Source organism: Hibiscus syriacus, unplaced genomic scaffold, assembly GCF_006381635.1.
Source record: "Hibiscus syriacus cultivar Baekdansim isolate YM2019G1 unplaced genomic scaffold, ASM638163v2 tig00110195_pilon, whole genome shotgun sequence".
NCBI lineage: Eukaryota > Viridiplantae > Streptophyta > Magnoliopsida > Malvales > Malvaceae > Hibiscus > Hibiscus syriacus.
This window is the reverse complement of record NW_024062621.1, coordinates 1,175,966-1,196,313: the sequence shown is the minus strand read 5'-3', so window position 1 is coordinate 1,196,313 and position 20,348 is coordinate 1,175,966. Positions and strand designations below refer to the sequence as shown.

Genomic DNA, 20,348 nt, shown 5'->3' with positions numbered 1-20,348 from the left:
TCATTCCTCGTCATCCTATCACTGATAATACAATCATCCCCCAGAGAGAAATCTCCCTTAGAGTTGCAAGGGATATCAGTGGAAAGAAAGGCATTTGCAGGCAGAACAGAGGAAAGTTCAGGCAGCTCCTTTTGATTAATTCCAGAAGAGCTAACCTTATTATCAGAAACCTTTTTCCTCCAAATTTTAACATCTTTGGGTTTCACAAAAGTTTGCCCAGCAGCAGTACATGACATAGCCTAATGCCCAAAAACCTTACATTTATCACAACACTTAGGAACCCAAGGCACCTGCACTCTAATCCTCACTGAAGAGCCATTACTAAGAAGCACATGAATTATATATGGGATAACTCTGCCAACCTCAACCTCATAGGGACACGGGAGAGGTCAAAATTAAGATTTTGCAGACCAGGTTGCCATTTCCTCATAACAAGAGGCTTGTTCTGAATGTGCCAGGGTTCGTTATCCAGAACCCATTCCCTCAAATCAGAGTTCGAAAATAGGAAAACATAAAGGTTAGGGCCAGCCAAACTAACATTCACTCGCGTCGATTTCCCCCAAATCGATTCAATGACACGTTGCATCGAGCCGAAACTAGGAGCCATACCAATAAACTACCCCACAAGCGCAAGATTTCAGTAAGCAATTCCTTCTTCAAAGACCTCAGAAGGAGGTTTAACAGTTGTAATACCATCCTGAAAATCCGGGGGAAAGAATTCAAGAGCTTGCTCATTCGAACCCACAAACAATTTCCTCCAATCCAACCCCGACGATGAAGAATCCATGCAATAAATCCAATAAACGAACCAGAAAAGCAATGGAAAGCCAAAGCGAAGAAACAATTAGGAGAGGGGGAGAGAAAATGAGGACCCATTAGTCCAACTAACGATCGCCCAGAGAGTCTCCATAATTCCAACCACAAATAAAAAATTATAAATGTCTAATTTTATATTAATAAAATTATTTATATTTTTTTCAAATTTACATGTTTTGTAATTATTTTTATATTAAAAATTAAATTGGAGTGTCTGAACTAAATCCATAACATAAGTATAATATAAGAACTAATAATATAATATAAGGACTAATAATAAAATTTGACCAAATTTCTCTACGTTTTTCAATAAAAAAAGGAGTAAACCAAGTATTTAGTCATCTAACTATTTGTACGGTTATGTTTTGACCACTCAACTGATAATAACTATTTGTAATTATTTTTAAAATATCTAACGTTACGTTTTAGTTTTATTTTAGTCATTCGTTGTTGAAAAAATTAACGGTGATACTGACATATCATTATAAGATAATGTTGCATGATTATTAAAAAAATCTATAAACAATTATGTTAAATTTTTTAATGACATATGATCAAAATAAAATAAAAATAGAATATTAAATATGATTTTAAAAAGTATAGCAGAGTGATCAAATTGGAGCCGACAAATAATTGATTTACTAAATATACGGTTCACCCTAAAAAACCCTCCCAAAAGGTCCAAAACAGGCCATTCGACCGACACCATGTGGTTAATCTATCCAGTTCCATCCCAATACAGCAGAAGGGCTCAAAGATGGCGTAAGCGCAGATTCCATCCCAATTAAACGACAAAAACTCGAAAAAAAAGAGTAGTCCCAGACTCCCAGAATTTGCTTTCAATTTCTCAGAACTTTTCTTTTACGTTTCTACAACTCAACCTCTTCATTAATCCATACCCAAAATATTGGATAAACTTTTTTCTACAGAACTGTAGAATTTTGGTGCTAAGAATATAAGCTAAAGATGGCGTTTGATCTTGGGTCTTTAGCAGAGGCAGCATCAGGAGCCATTGGAGCTCTGGTTAGCACCTCCATTTTGTACCCTCTTGATACTTGTAAAACCAAGTATCAAGCTGAAGTTAGAGCTCACCATCAACAAAAATACAGGTCCAAAAAATGTCTAGACTTTTGTTTCTTGTTTCGGGTCCCACTTGAAGTTTTTAGATATTTTTGTTTACTACCCTTTTTCCCTTTTTTTCATTTAAAGTTGTCTGCTTTATGGTTGTCTGTGAATTTCTTGGAGAATTAGTGGTTTAGTAGGTTCTGTTTTTGATAAATTTAAGAAATTTTGTCTGCTGGTCTCTCATAATGAACCTTTTGAAATGATTTAAACGTGTTTGAGAATCAGCGATTTTATTTTATTTTTTATCAGTGTTGATGGATGCATTGGTTCATGCAGGAACACTTCAGCTGTTCTGTGGGAAGCAATAGCTAACGGTCAAGTTCTTTCATTGTACCAAGGTCTTGGGACCAAAAATTTGCAGTCTTTTATTTCACAGTTCATCTATTTTTATGGATACAGCTTCTTTAAGAGGCTGTACTTGGATAAAACTGGAAACAAGACTATTGGTACTAAAGCAAACTTGATTGTTGGTGTTGCTGCTGGGGCATGTACTGTGATAATTACACAGGTACTGATGTTTTGATTATATATATATATGTATGTATTTTATGATCGCGAGCCATTTAAGATCTTTGTGTTGTTAGATTCATTAGTAGAACTGGTTATGAATCTTGTTCAGATATTAGATGGGGTTAAATATTGCATCCAATTCTTTCTTTTTGGAAATCGAAACCCGAATTTCATTTGACATTTGTTTAGTTGGAAAATGGAGTAGATTATTTTGCTACAATGAATGGGAAAGTTCTTAATTCCATGCAGTTCTGTTCCCTAACCGCGCCTTTCGAAATGAACATTCCGTTTTTGTGTTATTGTTGCCTGTTATCTCAGCCCCAGGATACAGCAGCCTCAAGAATGCAGACAAGTGAATTCGGCAAGTCTAAAGGACTATGGAAGACGCTTTCCGAGAGCTATTGGAGTGAAGCATTTGATGCTCTCGACATATCTCTTCTCCTCACTACGAATCCATCTATTCAGGTACTAATAGCAAGTATGTGGAGTGTAGTTGAATTGTTGATCGATTTCGAGATCCTGGAAACTGTATTGTTTTAGTTTGTAATTTTGTTTCGAGTTGATGGGAACATCTTTGCATCCTCGGATTCCTAACATTGCGAGTTGGATATGAGTATGGCATTACAATTTTGTATTTTCTGCAGTATACTGCATTTGATCAATTGAAACAAAGACTACTTAAGATGGTTACTGGGGCGCTCTATTCGATATGGAAAAGGGAAGGGCTTTTGGGTTTTTACAAAGGAATAGAAGCACAGATCTTGAAGACCGTTCTAAGCTCGGCATTGCTTCTAATGATAAAGGAGAAAATCTCGAAGACGACATGGGTCCTATTGCTTGCTCTTCGAAGGTATCTTTTTACAATCCAACCTTGATTAAAGAGTGCTTAATGACAACCCAAAGAAGCAAAAGTTAGAGATTCAAGTCTTGATAATATCATCCCCTTCCCGATACATAATGTACCCGAAAAAATGAGTGCTTAGTAAAGGATCTTCTAGATGCATCTGCCTTGAGGAAGAATTTGGGCAGATTCATGTTGTGCAACAACTCTAAGTCTGTTCTATACGATACAATGGTTTAAGATATATATTTTTGCTAGAGTATTGCTGCGTAGTATAATATCATGTAGCAATTTTATTGTTTAATGGAAATATAAATGCCATCACATAACAAACACCAAAGAAAGTGCATTTGTAAGTTGTAACCCTCTTCAAATCAATAACAAAAGATTGTTGCTACTCATAACAAGTAGAAAGCGATCACGATGAGGAATAGCAGGTGATAAATTACGCTCATCTGGGAAACTGAACTAGCCACACTAGTAGTAGAAGTAGCTGTAGCATAGTTTCCTTCAGCTGTGCTGGTTGTCAGAACAACAACGATCCAGTCTCCTTTGGAGCCGATCCCGATGCTTGTATACTTGGTTTCATTGAGATTGTCGGAGTACTGGGACTGTGTAAAATTACTAAGCACAAGGCTCGGAACCAGGTTGGGAATGCAGGCAGGCATTACTGCTCCGTCCCTTGTGACAGAGACGTTCAAACGGCATTTGGCTAGGAGGTTTGGGTAGTTGGCAAACTGTGGTTCAGTGCCTGGAACCGTGTTGGCACCTGTGGAGTTTGTGCAAGGTTGGTTCTTGAATTCATCAGCAAGGCACTCGGCGTTCACGTTTTTTGTTAGTGTAGTCAAGTTTAATGAAGCCCGGTAGCTGTTGATGCCTTTAAGATCATCTTCCTCATCTGTTGATTGTCGAGATGAAATCCAGTGATTAGATACGTATCAGAGATGCTAACAAAATATCTTCATTCCGAAAACAAATTCTCTGCAAAAGAACAAATTCCATTCTTTTTGAACTAAATGTAAGAAAGACAATGCAACTCATGAAGTTACTCAGAAGTCAACCAATTAATCCGTAACGAGGCTAGATTGTCCTGGATTCTTGCTTAACTAGCCGATCCTAATCAACCATCTAACAGTATCAAAGAAAAACACTTCTTATTAAACACAAGTTATTCAACTTCATAAAAATTTCTCGCATGAAAGACATTTCAGAATACAGGAACCGGAAACTGCTTTCTGCAGTCGGAGAGGGACACAAAAGCCTCTAGTTCGGGGAGGAAAGTGCCAGACTGACAATATCAAATTCGAATTCTAGTAATATGGCTGAGCAACATAGGCGTACCCAAATCAAGAGATGGTAATCTAGAGAATAGTAATAGCACAACCACCTTCGGAAGAATCTACCATACAAGAATCATGTCAAAATAACAAGTTTGATATGGGATATCTCCTCTAGTTCCATCAAGCAGGGCCTTTATGAAACCCCAACTAGCTCAATTTTGTTAGTTCGTGTGATCCTAATTCTGATAGGGCGAAGTCAACAACGATGCAGGCTGAAAAATCTCAAAGCAGATACACAATGCTACTTGGACAGAATTTCACTCCAGTTATAAAGGTTTAAGGCTCTCTCTCCTTAACAAGGCTAAGGTTAGGCGCTCCTTTCGACTTGTTCCATATATAGGTTCTTCACGAGATAAGACTTCATCAATTGACACGTGTTTTCCGGTGACCCAGTGGCACCATCTGCAACTCGTAAGCTTAACATATTCCAGTTTCAAACAAAACATGAAAGCTACCAAGACGTTGCTAACTAGCTCATGGTTGTTCTAATCAAATTGTGCTCGTTTTCTCATCAATCGAAGATATCAAAACGGCGTTACAGCATCTCTGGATCTGAATTCATTAGCTTGATCTTCAAACCAAGCTTTGAATGTCAAGACTTGAACCTATTACCTCGATCTTATTTAAGAGACTAAGATAACCCTAATCGTAAGACTAGTGAGATTCTAACAAGTTTATTGCCGGATTTATTCGACATCGGTAGATCAAGTCATCATCTGATTCCATGCTTCAATCCAATCAAGAGTAAGGAACTAGGAATAATGTCGAGCACGAAGAATTGCAACTATCCATGATCCTCAAACAAGAGTAAGGAACTAGGAACAGTGTCATGCAGGATGAATTGCAACTATCCATCATGATCTTCAAACAACAAAAACAAAATTGTTACAACAGAACATCATTTGAAACACATCTTAGGTTCATAATTAGACAAATTATCTATATCTTCTATAAAGATGCATCCAAATGAGTTTGAAATAGGTTCATAACTAGGAATATAAAAGCAAAAAATCTACATTCAATAACCATACATAAAGAAATTAAAAATAATAATAATACCCACATTGAAAAACTAGTTAACAAGGACAAATAACAGAGATTTCAGAGAAATCAGCAATGTTAGTGGTCAACCAACAAAGCAAAAACCCAGATCCAGAAGCTCAAAGGAAGGTTTACCAGTGTCACAAAAGACGGGAACTGATGAAGAGAATGGAAAGGAACAATGGGAATAGAAGAGAGATATTCGAGAATGCCATTGCTTGATGCTGATGAGATATCGAGACGGGGAGTAGTTTTGTCTGACAGGAAACAGCTTTTCTGAAGACGTGGTGTGACCAAAGAGGGACCGACAGATCACAATCGAATTTTCAAACTGCACCCGTTCAAATCTTTTTAATACTCAATTATTAAAAGTTAATATCCGTTTATAATTTTTTTAATTATTTAAAAACACATTTTTAACGTATTTAATTAAATTATAATTTTCATCGATCAACTTTAACTATGCTCTTTTTTAGATCACTAAACTTTAAATTTTTTAATTTGATTATTTAATTTTGATATTATTTTTTTAATCACTCGTGTTAAATTAAAAATAAGAGGATAATTTATCATGTTTTATGCTGACCTGGTTTGTTTTTTTTGTTGACGTTAAAGTCACGTCTTGCTTACATTTCTTTTTTCAACAACGTTAAAACGTTTAAAGTTTTATTCTAATCTCACATTGTTGTCGAAATTATTATTCTTTGATATATTTTTAAATCACTTTAAACATCGACAAATTTATTTTTTTATTTCCTATTATTCTATTGATTTAATTTTCTCAAAATATATTTAAAATTAACTAAACTTCAACAAAAAAATTAAAGAAAATCGATTCTAATTTATAATATCTATCGTCTAATTATCATAGGACCAATATATAATGTTCGTCTCATTTTTCTTTACATCTATATCATTGATATTTAAAAGAAGATACTTTTTTCGCTGAAAAACTAAAGAAAATCAAAAAATTATGTTACAAAATTTGTGAGGGAAGATTTCAGGAGTATTTTCACAAACGTAAATAAATGTTTTAGAATCTCTTCATAAATTTTTAAAAAATAAATAACATACTAACACACGTTCATTATTTAACAAGTAAAAAAAAGATAATAATGTTAAATTTTAGTTATTAAATTGGAATTCTTAAAGTTTAGTGATTAAAACAGAAATACAATCAAAGTTAAATAATAAAAATATAGTTTACCCTTATTTTTCTATTATTTTAAAAGCTTAAAAGAGCACATGACAGTGCTTCAATTTCACTTTTCTTTGGCAAAGCTTTACTCTCATTTTGTAGTATAATTCTTTTAAAAAACAGTCTGTATTTTAAATAATTATAAGATAATATATATTTAAAAAAAGTAATCATTAATATCATATAAACAATCTATAAATATAACTGCTCGTACTCGAAACGGACAAATATATATTTGTTTTACTATCTCAATTTTAATTCGAAAGTTAAGAGATTTCAAAATCAAGAAACTTTTTTTTCATACAATACTCTAAGAACTTCTATTCAGCTGTCATGATCATGGCACCCAAAACTCCAAATATCTCAAAGGCATGGGACCATTTGTAGTGCTCACCAGGTATTAAATGATTAAAATTTTTAGATCAATTTTTTATTAATCAAACAATAAATTGAATATAGATGGTTAAACAAAAAATATTAAATCTTTATTTATTTAATATGCAGCTGTTAAAAAGAAAAAAAATGATAATTACACATTTATCCTCCAAAATTAGTTCTTCGATCAATATCAACTATCTAAAAAGAGTTTTCCATTTCTCCTTCATAATCTAACATTACCAAAATGATTAGACCATGATCCAATGCCAAAAATTCTTTTGTATAGTTGGTGTATAAATTAGTGTCTTCAACAATGGATCACACCTTTGCTTTGTATGTCGATGAGTTGGATGCCTGATTACTAGAATGCTTAAGGAACACTGCATAGAATAGCTCGTTCCATGTGTCGGGTACTCCGGGTAGGCACCAATGACTGCAGTCCTGCCGATGAATCGGAGCGGGGCTTTCCTTGGGACCTAAATAATACAGCGATGCATGACCGTCCTTCCTTGGAGCTGTCATTTGAGTAACATTTAATATGTCGAGTTTTGTTCCGTTAGATGCATTCGAGTGAGTTGATAACACCTCCTTTACTATATCGAGAAGTTCCCATGTTTCCGTTGGCACCAATGATACTCTAAGCTCTGGCAGTGTCTCGAGGTGGCAACTTCCCCCAGTATTCCAATCTCCTCCCCTGCAAACGTCGTAGAAAATTTTCACTATGGATATGCAGAGGTCTAACCAAGCATGCAGATAAATTAAAAAAAAAACGAACCTGAAATGTACGGGAGCGAATGTGCGAAAGTAGACCTCGGTCTTACTTGTGTTCACCTCGTTACGTATCCACTCCATCACAGTCTGTAAAGACCTTCGATATGCTTGTTCTACGGTCATCTCGGTTTTGATCTTTTTCCCTTCTTGAAAGTAACATCCCCTGACCAGCACAAACGGAAAAAATTTAACACCAGATTAAGGTAGTTCATTCCTTCCACCTATTACATCAAGCATACATGAATATATGACTACTGCAAACACCAACTCTCGGTTTCGATTCACAATCGATCTTCTCCTTCATACTATTCCTCCCTTGTTTGTATCGTGTAAGAAACAAAACCCGAACCAAAAATACATACATTGAACTTATATGCAACCCAAATCAATAAATGAGATGGTGTAGGGGCCATTGTTGTTGAATGTTAGAATATCATTTACAACTAACACACGCTTGCATTCATGCCACCATATTTGAAATTTACCTTCTCCGATAGTTGCGACTGGGGCCATAACGACCCTACTAAGATAGAAGCAGATTTCATACATGCAAGCACTAAAGCAATGCTGTGCAAATCATCATCCAATGTGGAACACCAAAAATAAAGAAGAAAAAAAGATTAAGCTCTTTTCAAAAGCAAAGTTGTTGAGCTGTCACTATACCATGCAGTATCATTTAATTAAAACCCTAAAATTCCCATTCAGAATATCGAGTTTATCCTAATCTACGAAACGTACAGCTACGGTGATCCATATGTTAGGCATCCACCATAAGCAAGTTATCATTCATAAGCTTATCCCCATTATATAACAATATAAAGACAAGATGGAAAGAAGAGAGTTTACGCTCTAACAGTCTTCTCGTAATTCCACCAATGGCCAGTATTGAAGACCAAGAAATCGGCATCTTTCCACCTAATAGAACTCCAATCCATTTGATCCAACTTAAGGGTTGTCTTGATGTTTTGAGGAGACCCGGCGGGCGGCCTGCTTTGTAAGACGAGGAACGGAGACCGGTAGTACTCCACAGTGCAATTATGATCCTTGAACTTGAATACCAAGAACCCTTTATGCTTTGTAATCGGATTTCCATTCACTTCGTATATTGAATCTTTATCATCAACCGCAGAAGCAAGCATGCAGAGGAGTGATTCCCATTGGTTCCTTCCTATCGAATCGCCGACAAACACCAACCGCTTGTTCCGCAACTTCTCCAACATCACTTTTCCATCAAATCTGTTTGACAATGCAAACAACACATAAACCAAATACTGATGGAAGGTAAGTCGAATGTGACACGGCAATTAACAGTGAAATCGAAGTATTTTTTGGCATATACCAAGAGAAACAGAGAATAAGAATCCCTTCTAGTAATAGAAAAAAGGCTTTACATATGAAACCAAATACAAGTACTACAAAAGAGAAAGCAAGTTGCCTTCATTGTTTGAAAAAAGAAGCTTCAAGTCCACAATTGAGGCTTATCTACAGCACAAAATTACATGAATGGAACAGAAATGAACAATTGGTGACATTGACATGAAAAAGACAAACTTTATCAAAAATCACGGGATACCACACCCAAATTGGCTCTAGCATCAACCATTTCTAAATCAATTTGCTTGGCATATGCTATATCTTTTTCCTATCTATGAACCCGTGTTCGATAATCACTTGAATTCGATTATATTCGAAGTCGAATCAAGAAGCTAAGAGGTGAAATTAAGTATGAATCGAAGTGTACCTATCACTAAACCAACAAGATTAATACATTCAAATAATACATATCAAGGAGGAAAAAATAGGAACCTGGGGAGGTTACAATGCTTAGGCTGCCATCTCCACTTGGTGTAGAACAAATCTGGCCGTCCATTTTCAGTACACCTAAAGCCTTCATCAAGAAAGCTGCAATCTCTGGATTCGTAAAGAGGGTAACTTTCATCCCAGACCCAATCACCATCAAACACGTCACACCCTTGACCTTCAAGGCTCAAGAAATCAACTCTATTAACCTCACTTATTGAAGAAGGGGAAGAAGAAGAAGAAGAAGACCCGTCTAGTTTAAGCCACATGAATCTTTCACTCTCATTAGGAACCCTATACCCTTTAGCCACAGCTCTATAATCCAAGTAAAAGAAGCAACAAATCACACAGACAGCAACGAGGAAGAAGCCAAGAACACCCACGGATGGCTCGAAGAGTTTGAAACGCTTGAACCTTGTGCAAAAATCGAAACTTGGCATGGTTTCATGGTCTTGTTGAACCGGAACTTTACACATTTGAATCTTTAAAAGGAAGATAAAATCTGGGATTTGTTTATATTTTCGAAAACTGATGAAAATCCAGAGAGGGAAAAAGGGGGGCTGATTGCTAAAGGTGTGTAAAGAAGAATATAGAGGTGTGCTTTTCAAGCAAAATGGTATTCATGTCCAATGGTGGTGGACCATGTTGAGTGCTTTTGGCTTCCTTTGCTTGGTAGGTCAGTTTTGTTTAAGTTTTAAATGATGGGCAACAACAAAGAGAGAGAGAGAGAGAGAGAGAGATAACATAAAAACAAAGAAAAAGGTGTCAAAGAAGCAAGGGAGCATTCATGGTGGAGTTGAAGAATAAAAAAAACAATATAAAACTACTGCTAAAATGGGTTAATTTCAAATCCAAGAATAAAAAAACAGGAAGAAAAATCATTAGAAAGAAAGGAAGAAACTTTGGGGTTTAAGAAAACTTGATTGAGAAGAGAGAGGAGATTTGTGGGATTTAAACATGGGAGTGCCTGAGATTTGAGTTACTTTTTCATGGAAATTAGTGGGGGAGTGGGGACTTTTTTTTTAATGAAGAGGGTAACGGATAGGATTAAATCAAAGTTTCCATTGAGCACGTGGATGATACTCGTTAGTTGTGAATGTTTTTGTATTTGGTGCGTTGTTTTCACGTGTAGTGAAGGAGGGTGACGAGTTATGCTCATTAAGATTAGTCGGTTAATTACAATAGTCTACGGACAAGAGACAGACTCCCACGTTGGCATGAAAGGAAATCTAAAGAGTGTAATTTTTACTATTAAAATTGGATAAACTATGCGGAAATTATTTAACTTTAGATGTATCCTTTATATTATTAAATTTTTAATTTCTTTAATTATAATATTAAATTTTGGTTATAACCTCAACTTTACAATCAGATTATTCATTTTAACAACAATGATATAAACAGATCTTTTCGATCATTTTATTGATGTGGAATAAATGATATTGTTTAGATAACGACTATTGATTTCTAAAATAATGTAGTTTTAGACATCAAATTTTAGAAATATATTGATTTTACCATTAAATTTTTAAATAATTTACTTTTTGATACTATACTTTTTTGACGTTCATCGATAACTAATCACCTTCCATCACCGATCCTTTTTTACAACAAAATTAATATCAAAATATTTATATTTCACTTTTTTTTTCTCCTCTTAAATTAATTTTATAAAATATACACTCAAAATATTTTCTATAAAAAAAATGTAAATATGCAAATATCATGTCATCTTATATATTTTAAAAATCTATATTCATTTATTTGATAAAATTAACAGAAAATAAAAAGACTTTATCAATAAAGCGAATAAATATTATAATAAAAAAATAAAGTAATCAAAACTACATAATACAATAACTTTCTAAAATTTGACCATCTTTCTCGATAAGTTGAATCTTGTTTATTCGTTGTTAAAGATTTAGTTTGTATCAACTATTAGTTGATTTAATGAAATAAGAAATTAGATCTTTTAAATAAACGTTAGAGGTTCATATTTTGACATTTATAAATAAAATAAACTAAGTTGAGATAAACACATTCATTTATGTAATGATTAATCCAAATTAATCGATGATTATACTAGAAAGATTTAAATATCCGTAGCACGCAGTATCTATCTCGTATTCTACTGGGTCAAAATCCTATAATTACTTATTTCCATGCGCTAAACGCGAAGAAAAATTTAATTCTGCCTCAAGGGTTAGCTTATTTATTTTGACCATTTTTAAGCATAATTCAAAGTATGGACAATAACCAATTAATTTAGGGGTAAAAGAAATATTATCTTTTAAAGATTTTGAGGATATGTAGTTATTTATAATTTTAAAAAATAAACAAATTATGTTTTATTATCACTGAAACTATATTTATTAGTAAAATCGATTTTTTTTAATTTGAAATCTCATATGTAAAATTTTTCATAGTTGAGTATTATATGTAGATTTTTAATTCCGTTTAAGTTTTATTGTAGTTTATCTTTTTTTAAATTTATTGATTATATATAATTATTAATTAATTCATATATATATATATATATATTGTATTATTAATTCTGATCATATTTACACAAATTTATAATAATTATCGACTAACGTCAAGGGTAACCCATAAAAAATTCATTTTAAAAATGAAATTTGAATCGAAAACTTTTAAAGGGTCTAGATATAATTTTATTATTAATTTTAAAACGATAAAAATAATTTTTTACCATTTTCGAATGTATTTGTTCATAAAACAGTCACCGATTTTAAATTGCATGGTCTCTGTTGATCCAATCTGAAATTCAATACGTGTCTTCAAGGCCGAGTTCCAAATTAATTTGCATGCAATTGTCTGATCTCATCTCATCCCTTTTATTTTATTTCAGTTTTGTCCTTTTTTTAATTCAACGCATTGGAACTTTGATCAAGAGTTTCCACAAACCAAAGCATTAGATTTATGTGAGAGAGTTCCCAGTCTGAATGCTTTATAATAAAATGATCTCCTACTCTCGTTGTCGGCGCTAATTCACCTTCATTTCCAAGGGTTTTTATTATCTATTAAACTTACAATTTTCTAATATAAAAAATAAATGAGAATCATGTTAAAATAATTTTTTAAATTTTATAAAATAATCATTGATAGAAATAAAATGAATATGTTAGTCATGACGATCTATCTTTTTAGTTTATATAAAAAATTATAATCGATAAAAGATATATTGTTAATCGATGAATATTTGAAGTAACGAAAATTAGTCGAAGAAGAGTTGTTAGGGAGAGTATTTATGAGAAGTGTCGGGAGGAAGTCCTTCCTCCTGCTTAGAGCATCTCCAACGCTGCTCTACTGTGGCGTATATCGCTACAGTAGAGCACTCCAGCGCTGCGCCAAACTCAACTCCACTTTGGAGTTTCACTAAACAACAACGCTACATGTAGCGTGCTACTGTATCAACGCTACAAAAAATCTTTTTTTCCTGATTTTTAATTAAATTATAAGATAGATAAAAATACATTAAAATTAGATAAATAATCATACTAATTTTTTTGTAATTTTTTTGATTTTTTTGTAATTTTTTTGATTTTTTTGTAATTTTTCTGATTTTTTTTAATTTACAAAATTAATATTATAATAGTTAAATATTGTGAATAAAGTAAAGTTAATTGTAATGTAGAGATAACGCTGGAGATAAATTACTGTTTTATCTCTAGAATAGAGATAGAGATACTCTAGAGTTGAGATAAGGCCTTGAGATGGCCTTAGCACACTATTTATATAGTGAGTTCATGTGCATGATTTTGTTAAGCTTAAGGTTATGATTATTATCTATAGACTAACAAATGTGTGAATACTTGGTATTCAATATATTTGGATCATATATAATTTTTTTGAATTTATTAAGAGTCTTGTCAAAGACTATCGAACGGAAGATTTCCTTTGTGATTTTTTTTTAGAGATGATCATAGCGGAAGGAAGAATTTTTATATGGTTTGTATATTTGGATCCAAAGATATTATAATAGTAATTAAATTTATTAAATTACTATAAAATAATAATTAAATTTTATTTATCTGTTATAAAATAATCATTAAATTTTAATAAATTATTATAAAACGATCACTAAAGTTTCAACTTTTTACATCTATTATAAGGTTATAAAGATTATATTACAGTATTTCGATAAAATTAATAATTATTTAATAATTTTATTTTTTTAAAAAATTATTAATAAAAAGTTTATAATTATGATAATCATTCAAGTATAATTTAATTATAAAAACACAACTTAGGTGCTCTTGAACTGGCCTTTCAAACCTTAAATGCTCTGTTTTAAAAGTCGGATCGGATCGGTCGGTTCAACCGAAAATTGTTGCCTAGTTCGATTTAATCTAAACCGGTTGAATCATTACTAGTGAACCGACCAGAACCACTGAACCGTTCGAACCAGACCGGCTAAAAACCGGAAAAAACCAGAAATTTTGTTTTTTTTTAAAAAAAAATTAAACTAAACGTCATTTGTTAAACGAGCCAAGTCGAACTCGAGTATTACTGAGCTCGACTCGAACTTGAAAACTTTAAAAGTAAGCTCAACTCCACTCAAACTCACAAGTTAAAAATTATCAAGTTCAACTCGAACTCGAAATATAATATTAAAACTAGAACTCAAAAAGGCTTGAACTAAAAAAAAAATTAGAAGCTCAATTGAAGCCTAAAATTCTAGCTTGATTGAAGTGAAAGAATAGTTCACTCAATGCTCACCAAAAGACTCCATGATTTTGAATGTCAAATTAACTCTATTATTTATAGAAGTTAGTTGAGATGCTCTTCTATGTTTCTTAGCAATGTGAGATTGTTTTGTTCTCATATTTTTACTCTTTAGACTTTTAGGATGCTCTTCTATGTTTCTTAGACATGTGAGATTGTTTTTTAAAAAAAAATTAAACCAAACAATATCATTTTGTTATGATTTTTTAGCCCCAAATTTATTTTTTAATTATAGTTATATAATTATATTTTTATTTAATATGTTTTACCTTAAATATTATGTTGTAGTTAATTTGAATCATTTTGTTTCACTTGATTTTATGGTTTTTAATTTATATATGTTATGACTTGCTTTGAATATGACTTGTGATATAAAAAAAATTATTAAATATTTTTGGTATTTTTATTTAATTTTTTAAATAATTATGATGTCGTCCGATTCTTTCGACCGATCGAACATATTCAACCAGTTGAACCAGTAAATCGATAAATCATGCTTAAATGGCCTTTGCCAAACCAATGGGAGGCTGCAAGTAGGAATCTAGGTAGCAGAAAATAGGAAAGAAATTGACCCATTATTATCATTATTATTATTATTATTATTTTCCTTTTTTTTCTCAATAATGTGATAACCTATTTAGTCTTTACTCCACCAATCAAATGTTCACATTCGCTATTTAAGTTTGATTAAAAAAATTCAAACACTTTTTGATAATATAATATATGATCAAATACTCAACATTTGTCAATAAACGTTCATATCTTTACTTACGCGATGCTGAGACCCGAGACCTCAAGAAATAATAACAATCCTTTAACAGCTGAGATCGTTTGATTCATGAAAAAAAATCGAATTTGAGTTGATATCAAAGTTCCAATCTCAATTCCATGAACTAAATGTAAACGAAATAAGTCACCATTATAACTAGGTTTTGAGAAAGTAAGAAATGGGTAATTAAGCACATTGATGAACTACATCGGCCGATCCGATTAAGTCTTGGCACAACCAATGGCCAAACTTACACCCTTATGAAACCCCATCTATGAAGTGAAAGTAAGTGAAATATAAGAACAATATACAATTCTGATATGAATTGTGCATGAGTATGGTTCAATTTTGTTTAAACCAACCTCACCTTAAACCCTAAACCATAAATTCTAAAACATACACACTATTAATCCTTCATCGAATAACCCGAGTAGAGAATATAAAATTTAGTTTCTCCCTTCATCAAAAGAAAGCAATATGGTAAAAGTATATGTTTATCTTAATCTAAAAATTCCACAACAATGGAGAAACAACTAACTCCATAACACACCTATACCAGAAGGTCTAAGTTTAAGACAATCCAATAAGCTATTATTTGCTCTTAGTTCAACCAAAAACATTACTAACAAGAAACAAACTTATGATATCAGAACGAGTAAAGCAAATATAAATTGAAGCTAAAAGGAAAATTAGGTTACAAAAATTGCGACCATCAAGCGATTTCAGTAGTTAAATGAAGTATTATTCTCCTTAGAGGTCTCGGTTCGAGCAGCTATATCAATAGAGTGTATGTTGTCGTCTGGCTAAAAAATATTATGAATAGATACTACCTTGTAATCACTTAAATACTATTAAGAAAATCTTTTGTTTGACAAATGAAAAAGAAGAAGAAGACACGTGGACTTTTTTAAAATTTCCAACTCATACGTTTGTTAATGGACTAATGTGATTAACAATTGAGTGATTAAAGCCGAACGGATCTATAATGTAAAGGACCAAAATCACTCTTTTTTTAATTGGTACCAAAATTGAACAGACAAAAAACCTAAGAGACCACTTGTGTAATTTACCCTATTTATAGTGAAAGTACTCTGTACATAATTATACCTTAACATCGTGAGACGCCGTCGTTCATCTAGGCCTTTGCCCGAGTTCTAGTATTTTATTTTGATCGGAGCACGCTGTTTCGAACGACCCAATCCATTTTCATCCATAGTACATTTCTATTATTTTTGGTGATTTTGCATAAAGTTTCAGTTTTTTTTTTTAATTATCCATGGATCATAATTCCCTTCATATTTATATTATTTGTTAAATTCAAGATCAGAACCTTTTCAATTAGAATTGTTGTTAATTTTTAATAGCTAATATACATATCGTTTCTTGTGGTTCAGTTTTAGGAAAAATTGCTGCTTTGCTTGATTGCTGATGTTTGTAAAGCATGGAATGAATTCTGGGTTTTCATCTTTAGCTTCATCAGCCGTGTTAAGGGGGCAACAGTTTTTGATAAGATCCCTAGGAGGGTACAGTGTCAGTGACATCACTCACCAAAAGAAAAGAATGGAAGCAGTGAAATGCTCCAGTGGAGGAGCCTCTTTAGAGGCTGATGCTGAGTGTGTTTTGAGAGCTATTACTCCATCCCTCGACCCTAGAAGACATAAAGGCCAAGCCGGTAAGCCGAGATGGACCGACGAGGCTGTGTTTCCTAAAAAAAATCAAATTCTCGTATAATTTAGATGCTTTATTTATATTTTCTATCGATAATATGTTTTGCCTTGGTTGAAGTTACTTGAGGTTTTATGTATGTTACAATGGTGTTTCTTTGGTGCTTCATTTTTTTTTTGTTTTGTTAAGTCACCTAAAATTTTATAAGTTAGTCCCTGACATGAAATCTTGCCTCTGTCGCTACCGGTAATCCTTGATTGAAGTTACTTGAGGTTTTATGAATGTTACAATGGTGTTTCTTTGATGCTTCTTCTTTATTGTTTTGTTAATTGAACATTGAATTTGATATGGGAATCCCTTTCTAATTTGCCAGGGAACATAGCTGTTATCGGAGGGTGTCGTGAATATACCGGTGCACCTTACTTCGTTGCTATTTCAGCTTTGAAAATTGTTAGTGTTTGATGGCCTTTATCTTCTATGTGGTTCCATTTGTAGCATTGGGCTTGTTTTCATATCTACAAGTGATCCTCGAGTTTAATTGAATTCACCCTTGCAGGGCGCGGATTTATCGCATGTTTTCTGTACGCAAGGTGCTGCCACGGTTATAAAAAGCTATAGTCCTGAATTAATTGTGCACCCCATTTTAGAAGAGTCATATACTATTAGGTGATCTCTCTCTCTAGTTGCAAATTAATTTTTCGATATTATCAATTGGCTTAGTTTCTTACTAGTGTTGCTCTTTTGATGTGAAATAGTGATGTTGATGATGAGGGTAGAAGACAGATCACGAAGAAGATTATTTCTGAGTTCGATAAATGGATAGAAAGATTTGATTGTTTGGTTATTGGTCCAGGCCTTGGAAGGGACCCATTTCTTCTGGTGTGTGTGCTTTTCTCACTTGGCTCTTCGAAATTCAAGTGTTGCAGGTCGTTTTTCCCGATTGTTATCACGAGAATTTAGTTTTGTTCTTTCATGGTTAAAAACATGCAATATAAAAGTACTTAATGGTCCAAATGCTGTAAGAATGCATGTTTGTGTGGAGTTACATACATCCATTGAATACTGATTGTGAACATGCCTGTTTGTGGAGTTCTTGGCAATGCCATGCTCGGTTCACTGACCAAGAATTGTCATTTTGTCTGCTTAAACCGAGCAGAGCCCTTGTGAAATGAAAAATAGTTATTTTAATCTCTTGGAAAAACAGTTTCTTCTGTAGCTCCTTCTTTAATGCGAAATTAACTAACCTTTTTATTAGAAAAATATTTAGAGCGAAGTCTGAATGATGCTTCCTTTTGGTATTTTGGTTTACAAGTTTTGCGAACTTCGAGTTGAAAGTTCAGTTTCATCTTGAGTTCTGAAATGGTAGACAAGCTTATTTTTTTCTGATGCAAATATTCTTAGGGACTGCTTGAATTCCTAGGAATAGCCCTTTCATCTGTTCTCCTTTGGAAAAACTTCGTGCCGTAGAAAATCTGCTACTATTTTAACTATTGCTGTATTGCATATCATGTTCAGGAATGTGTAAGCAAACTCATGACACGTGCAAGGGAATCAAATGTTCCAATGGTTGTAGACGCGGTATGTAATCAGTAACTACAAGTATGTTGCACTGTCGGGTGAAGATTCATGCTCGACATACCAGTTTCTATCCTTTTTTTTTTTTGAGGGAGGTCGGGCGTGGGGGTAATGTTTATGCAATTTGCTTTTGATTTTCATTTTGTTACCTTAACTTCCTAGGACGGACTCTTCCTTGTGACAAACAATATCGAGCTTGTTAGTAGGGCTTAGCGTCTTGACTCCAAATGTGTACGAATACAAGCGCCTGGTTCAGAAAGTTCTAGGTGGTGATGTAAACGATCAAAACACTCATGGGGAACTGCTGTCTCTCTCCAAACAGTATGTTTTTTTTTGGTCGTGAATATATTATTATTATCATATCGTCTGTCAATATATGGACATGGTTCACACAACTGACATACTTACGAATTTATCTTATAGCTCTCAAATTATTGAGATTCAATCTGCATTTAGTTTTTATCCTACGTTGAAGTATACTGCACCTTCCAGGTAGTGACTGAACATGATTGCATAGAGAGTAAGAGGCCTCTTTATACGAGAGGCATCGTATACCACATCAGCTGATAAGTAGTATCCCTTTAGAGGTCGTTCGCCCTTTGAATGATGGAAATAGAACATTGAGGACCACATTTCTAATTTGAAGTGCCTCTGTTGGTCAGGATCGGTGGTGTAACTATCTTAAGGAAAAGAAAGTCTGACCTCATTAGTGATGGTGAAATAGGTACGGAACCTCCCGACTCGCAGATGTATTATGCTAATAAAAATCATGCTCTTTATTACAATTTTTGAGTAAGGAATGGATTTTTGAAGCTCTCTCTATATATGTTTTTGTTTGGAATGCGTGGAACTGTTTTTAACGCTACACCTTTTGTGTTATGTAGTCCAATCCGTAAGCATTTACGGATCTCCACGGCGTTGTGGTGGCCAAGGTGATATACTTTCTGGAAGGTAACTGATTCATTAGAATTTCATCTGTATATTTGTTTCTTGAAATTGCTCCAACAGTTGTTTGGATTGTCAAGCTTCACGGACATCCTCTTTGTTTTTCTTCTCGTGCATTGTTCGTTTTACCAAACTTGTTTCCTTGAAGTCAGCTTTCGAAGAGCATCAAATAATTTCGATCTTTTTCATTTTTTATTTTCTGCCAGTGTTGCTGTATTTTTATCTTGGGCTCGGCAGCACATTTCAGAAACAGAAAGGGAAAAGACTCTCAGGTAGTTTTGACCTGATTTTATTTCATATTCCTTGCTCTGCCTAACCGTTGTTCGTCGATTGCCTTCTTAAACACGGTGTCATTGCAGTCGAACAAGTCCGATTGTGTTGGGTTGCATTGCTGGCTCTGCTTTATTGAGGAAGGCTGCCGCCCTTGCTTTCGAACATAAAAAAAGATCAACACTTACCACTGATATCATTGAACACTTGGGGCAAAGGTACCTCTCCTATCATGAGTAAATTTAAAGTGAAATAAAAATTTAATTTTACCATTTACTTCTGACCGTGCAGTTTGGAGTCGATTTGTCCGGCATCTTGATAACGGACTCTGACACGGATGTCCTTCCCTGCTCGCACTCGCAAGCTGCATCAACAAGAAAGTCCCTTTGTGTGCTAGAACTTTTGTTTCATGTTATGAATAACAACTTTAGCATGGAATGTTGATAATCATAATATAAAAACTGAGGATTCAACAGAATAAATAATGGCCATTTCAATCTTCTTGGTGTTGTTGAAGTGTGGGGTAGAGAGTAAACAAAGGTTTCCACTATTTTATCT

At 33.6% G+C, this 20,348-nt stretch overlaps 2 protein-coding genes and 2 pseudogenes across 3 annotated transcripts; 2 read left to right on the top strand and 2 right to left on the bottom strand.

Annotated features, from left to right (window-relative positions):
• The first annotated feature begins 1,557 nt into the window (after positions 1-1,557).
• LOC120218243 (peroxisomal adenine nucleotide carrier 1-like) lies at positions 1,558-3,392 on the top strand. 2 transcript variants are annotated; one of them, XM_039215220.1, is made up of 5 exons: positions 1,558-1,616; positions 1,745-1,925; positions 2,218-2,449; positions 2,770-2,916; positions 3,096-3,382. In XM_039215220.1, the coding sequence occupies exons 2-5, from the start codon at positions 1,783-1,785 to the stop codon at positions 3,324-3,326; spliced, it is 753 nt and encodes a 250-aa protein (XP_039071151.1). In that variant the 5' UTR covers positions 1,558-1,616; positions 1,745-1,782; the 3' UTR covers positions 3,327-3,382. The 2 variants fall into 2 exon arrangements, with proteins under 2 accessions (XP_039071151.1, XP_039071152.1); XM_039215221.1 differs by lacking the exon at positions 1,558-1,616 and having other exon boundaries at positions 1,769-1,925; positions 3,096-3,392.
• Positions 3,393-3,608: 216 nt separating this feature from the next.
• On the bottom strand, positions 3,609-5,981 carry LOC120218244 (annotated as a pseudogene).
• Positions 5,982-7,518: 1,537 nt separating this feature from the next.
• On the bottom strand, positions 7,519-10,803 carry LOC120218242 (protein trichome birefringence-like 10). Its single transcript, XM_039215219.1, has 4 exons — positions 9,827-10,803; positions 8,867-9,256; positions 8,025-8,183; positions 7,519-7,943 (listed from the first exon to the last, which is right to left on the bottom strand). Exons 1-4 carry the CDS (start codon positions 10,294-10,296, stop codon positions 7,568-7,570), a joined length of 1,395 nt encoding a protein of 464 aa, XP_039071150.1. The 5' UTR covers positions 10,297-10,803; the 3' UTR covers positions 7,519-7,567.
• A 5,692-nt stretch (positions 10,804-16,495) lies between these two features.
• On the top strand, positions 16,496-20,283 carry LOC120218240 (annotated as a pseudogene).
• Positions 20,284-20,348: the final 65 nt, after the last annotated feature.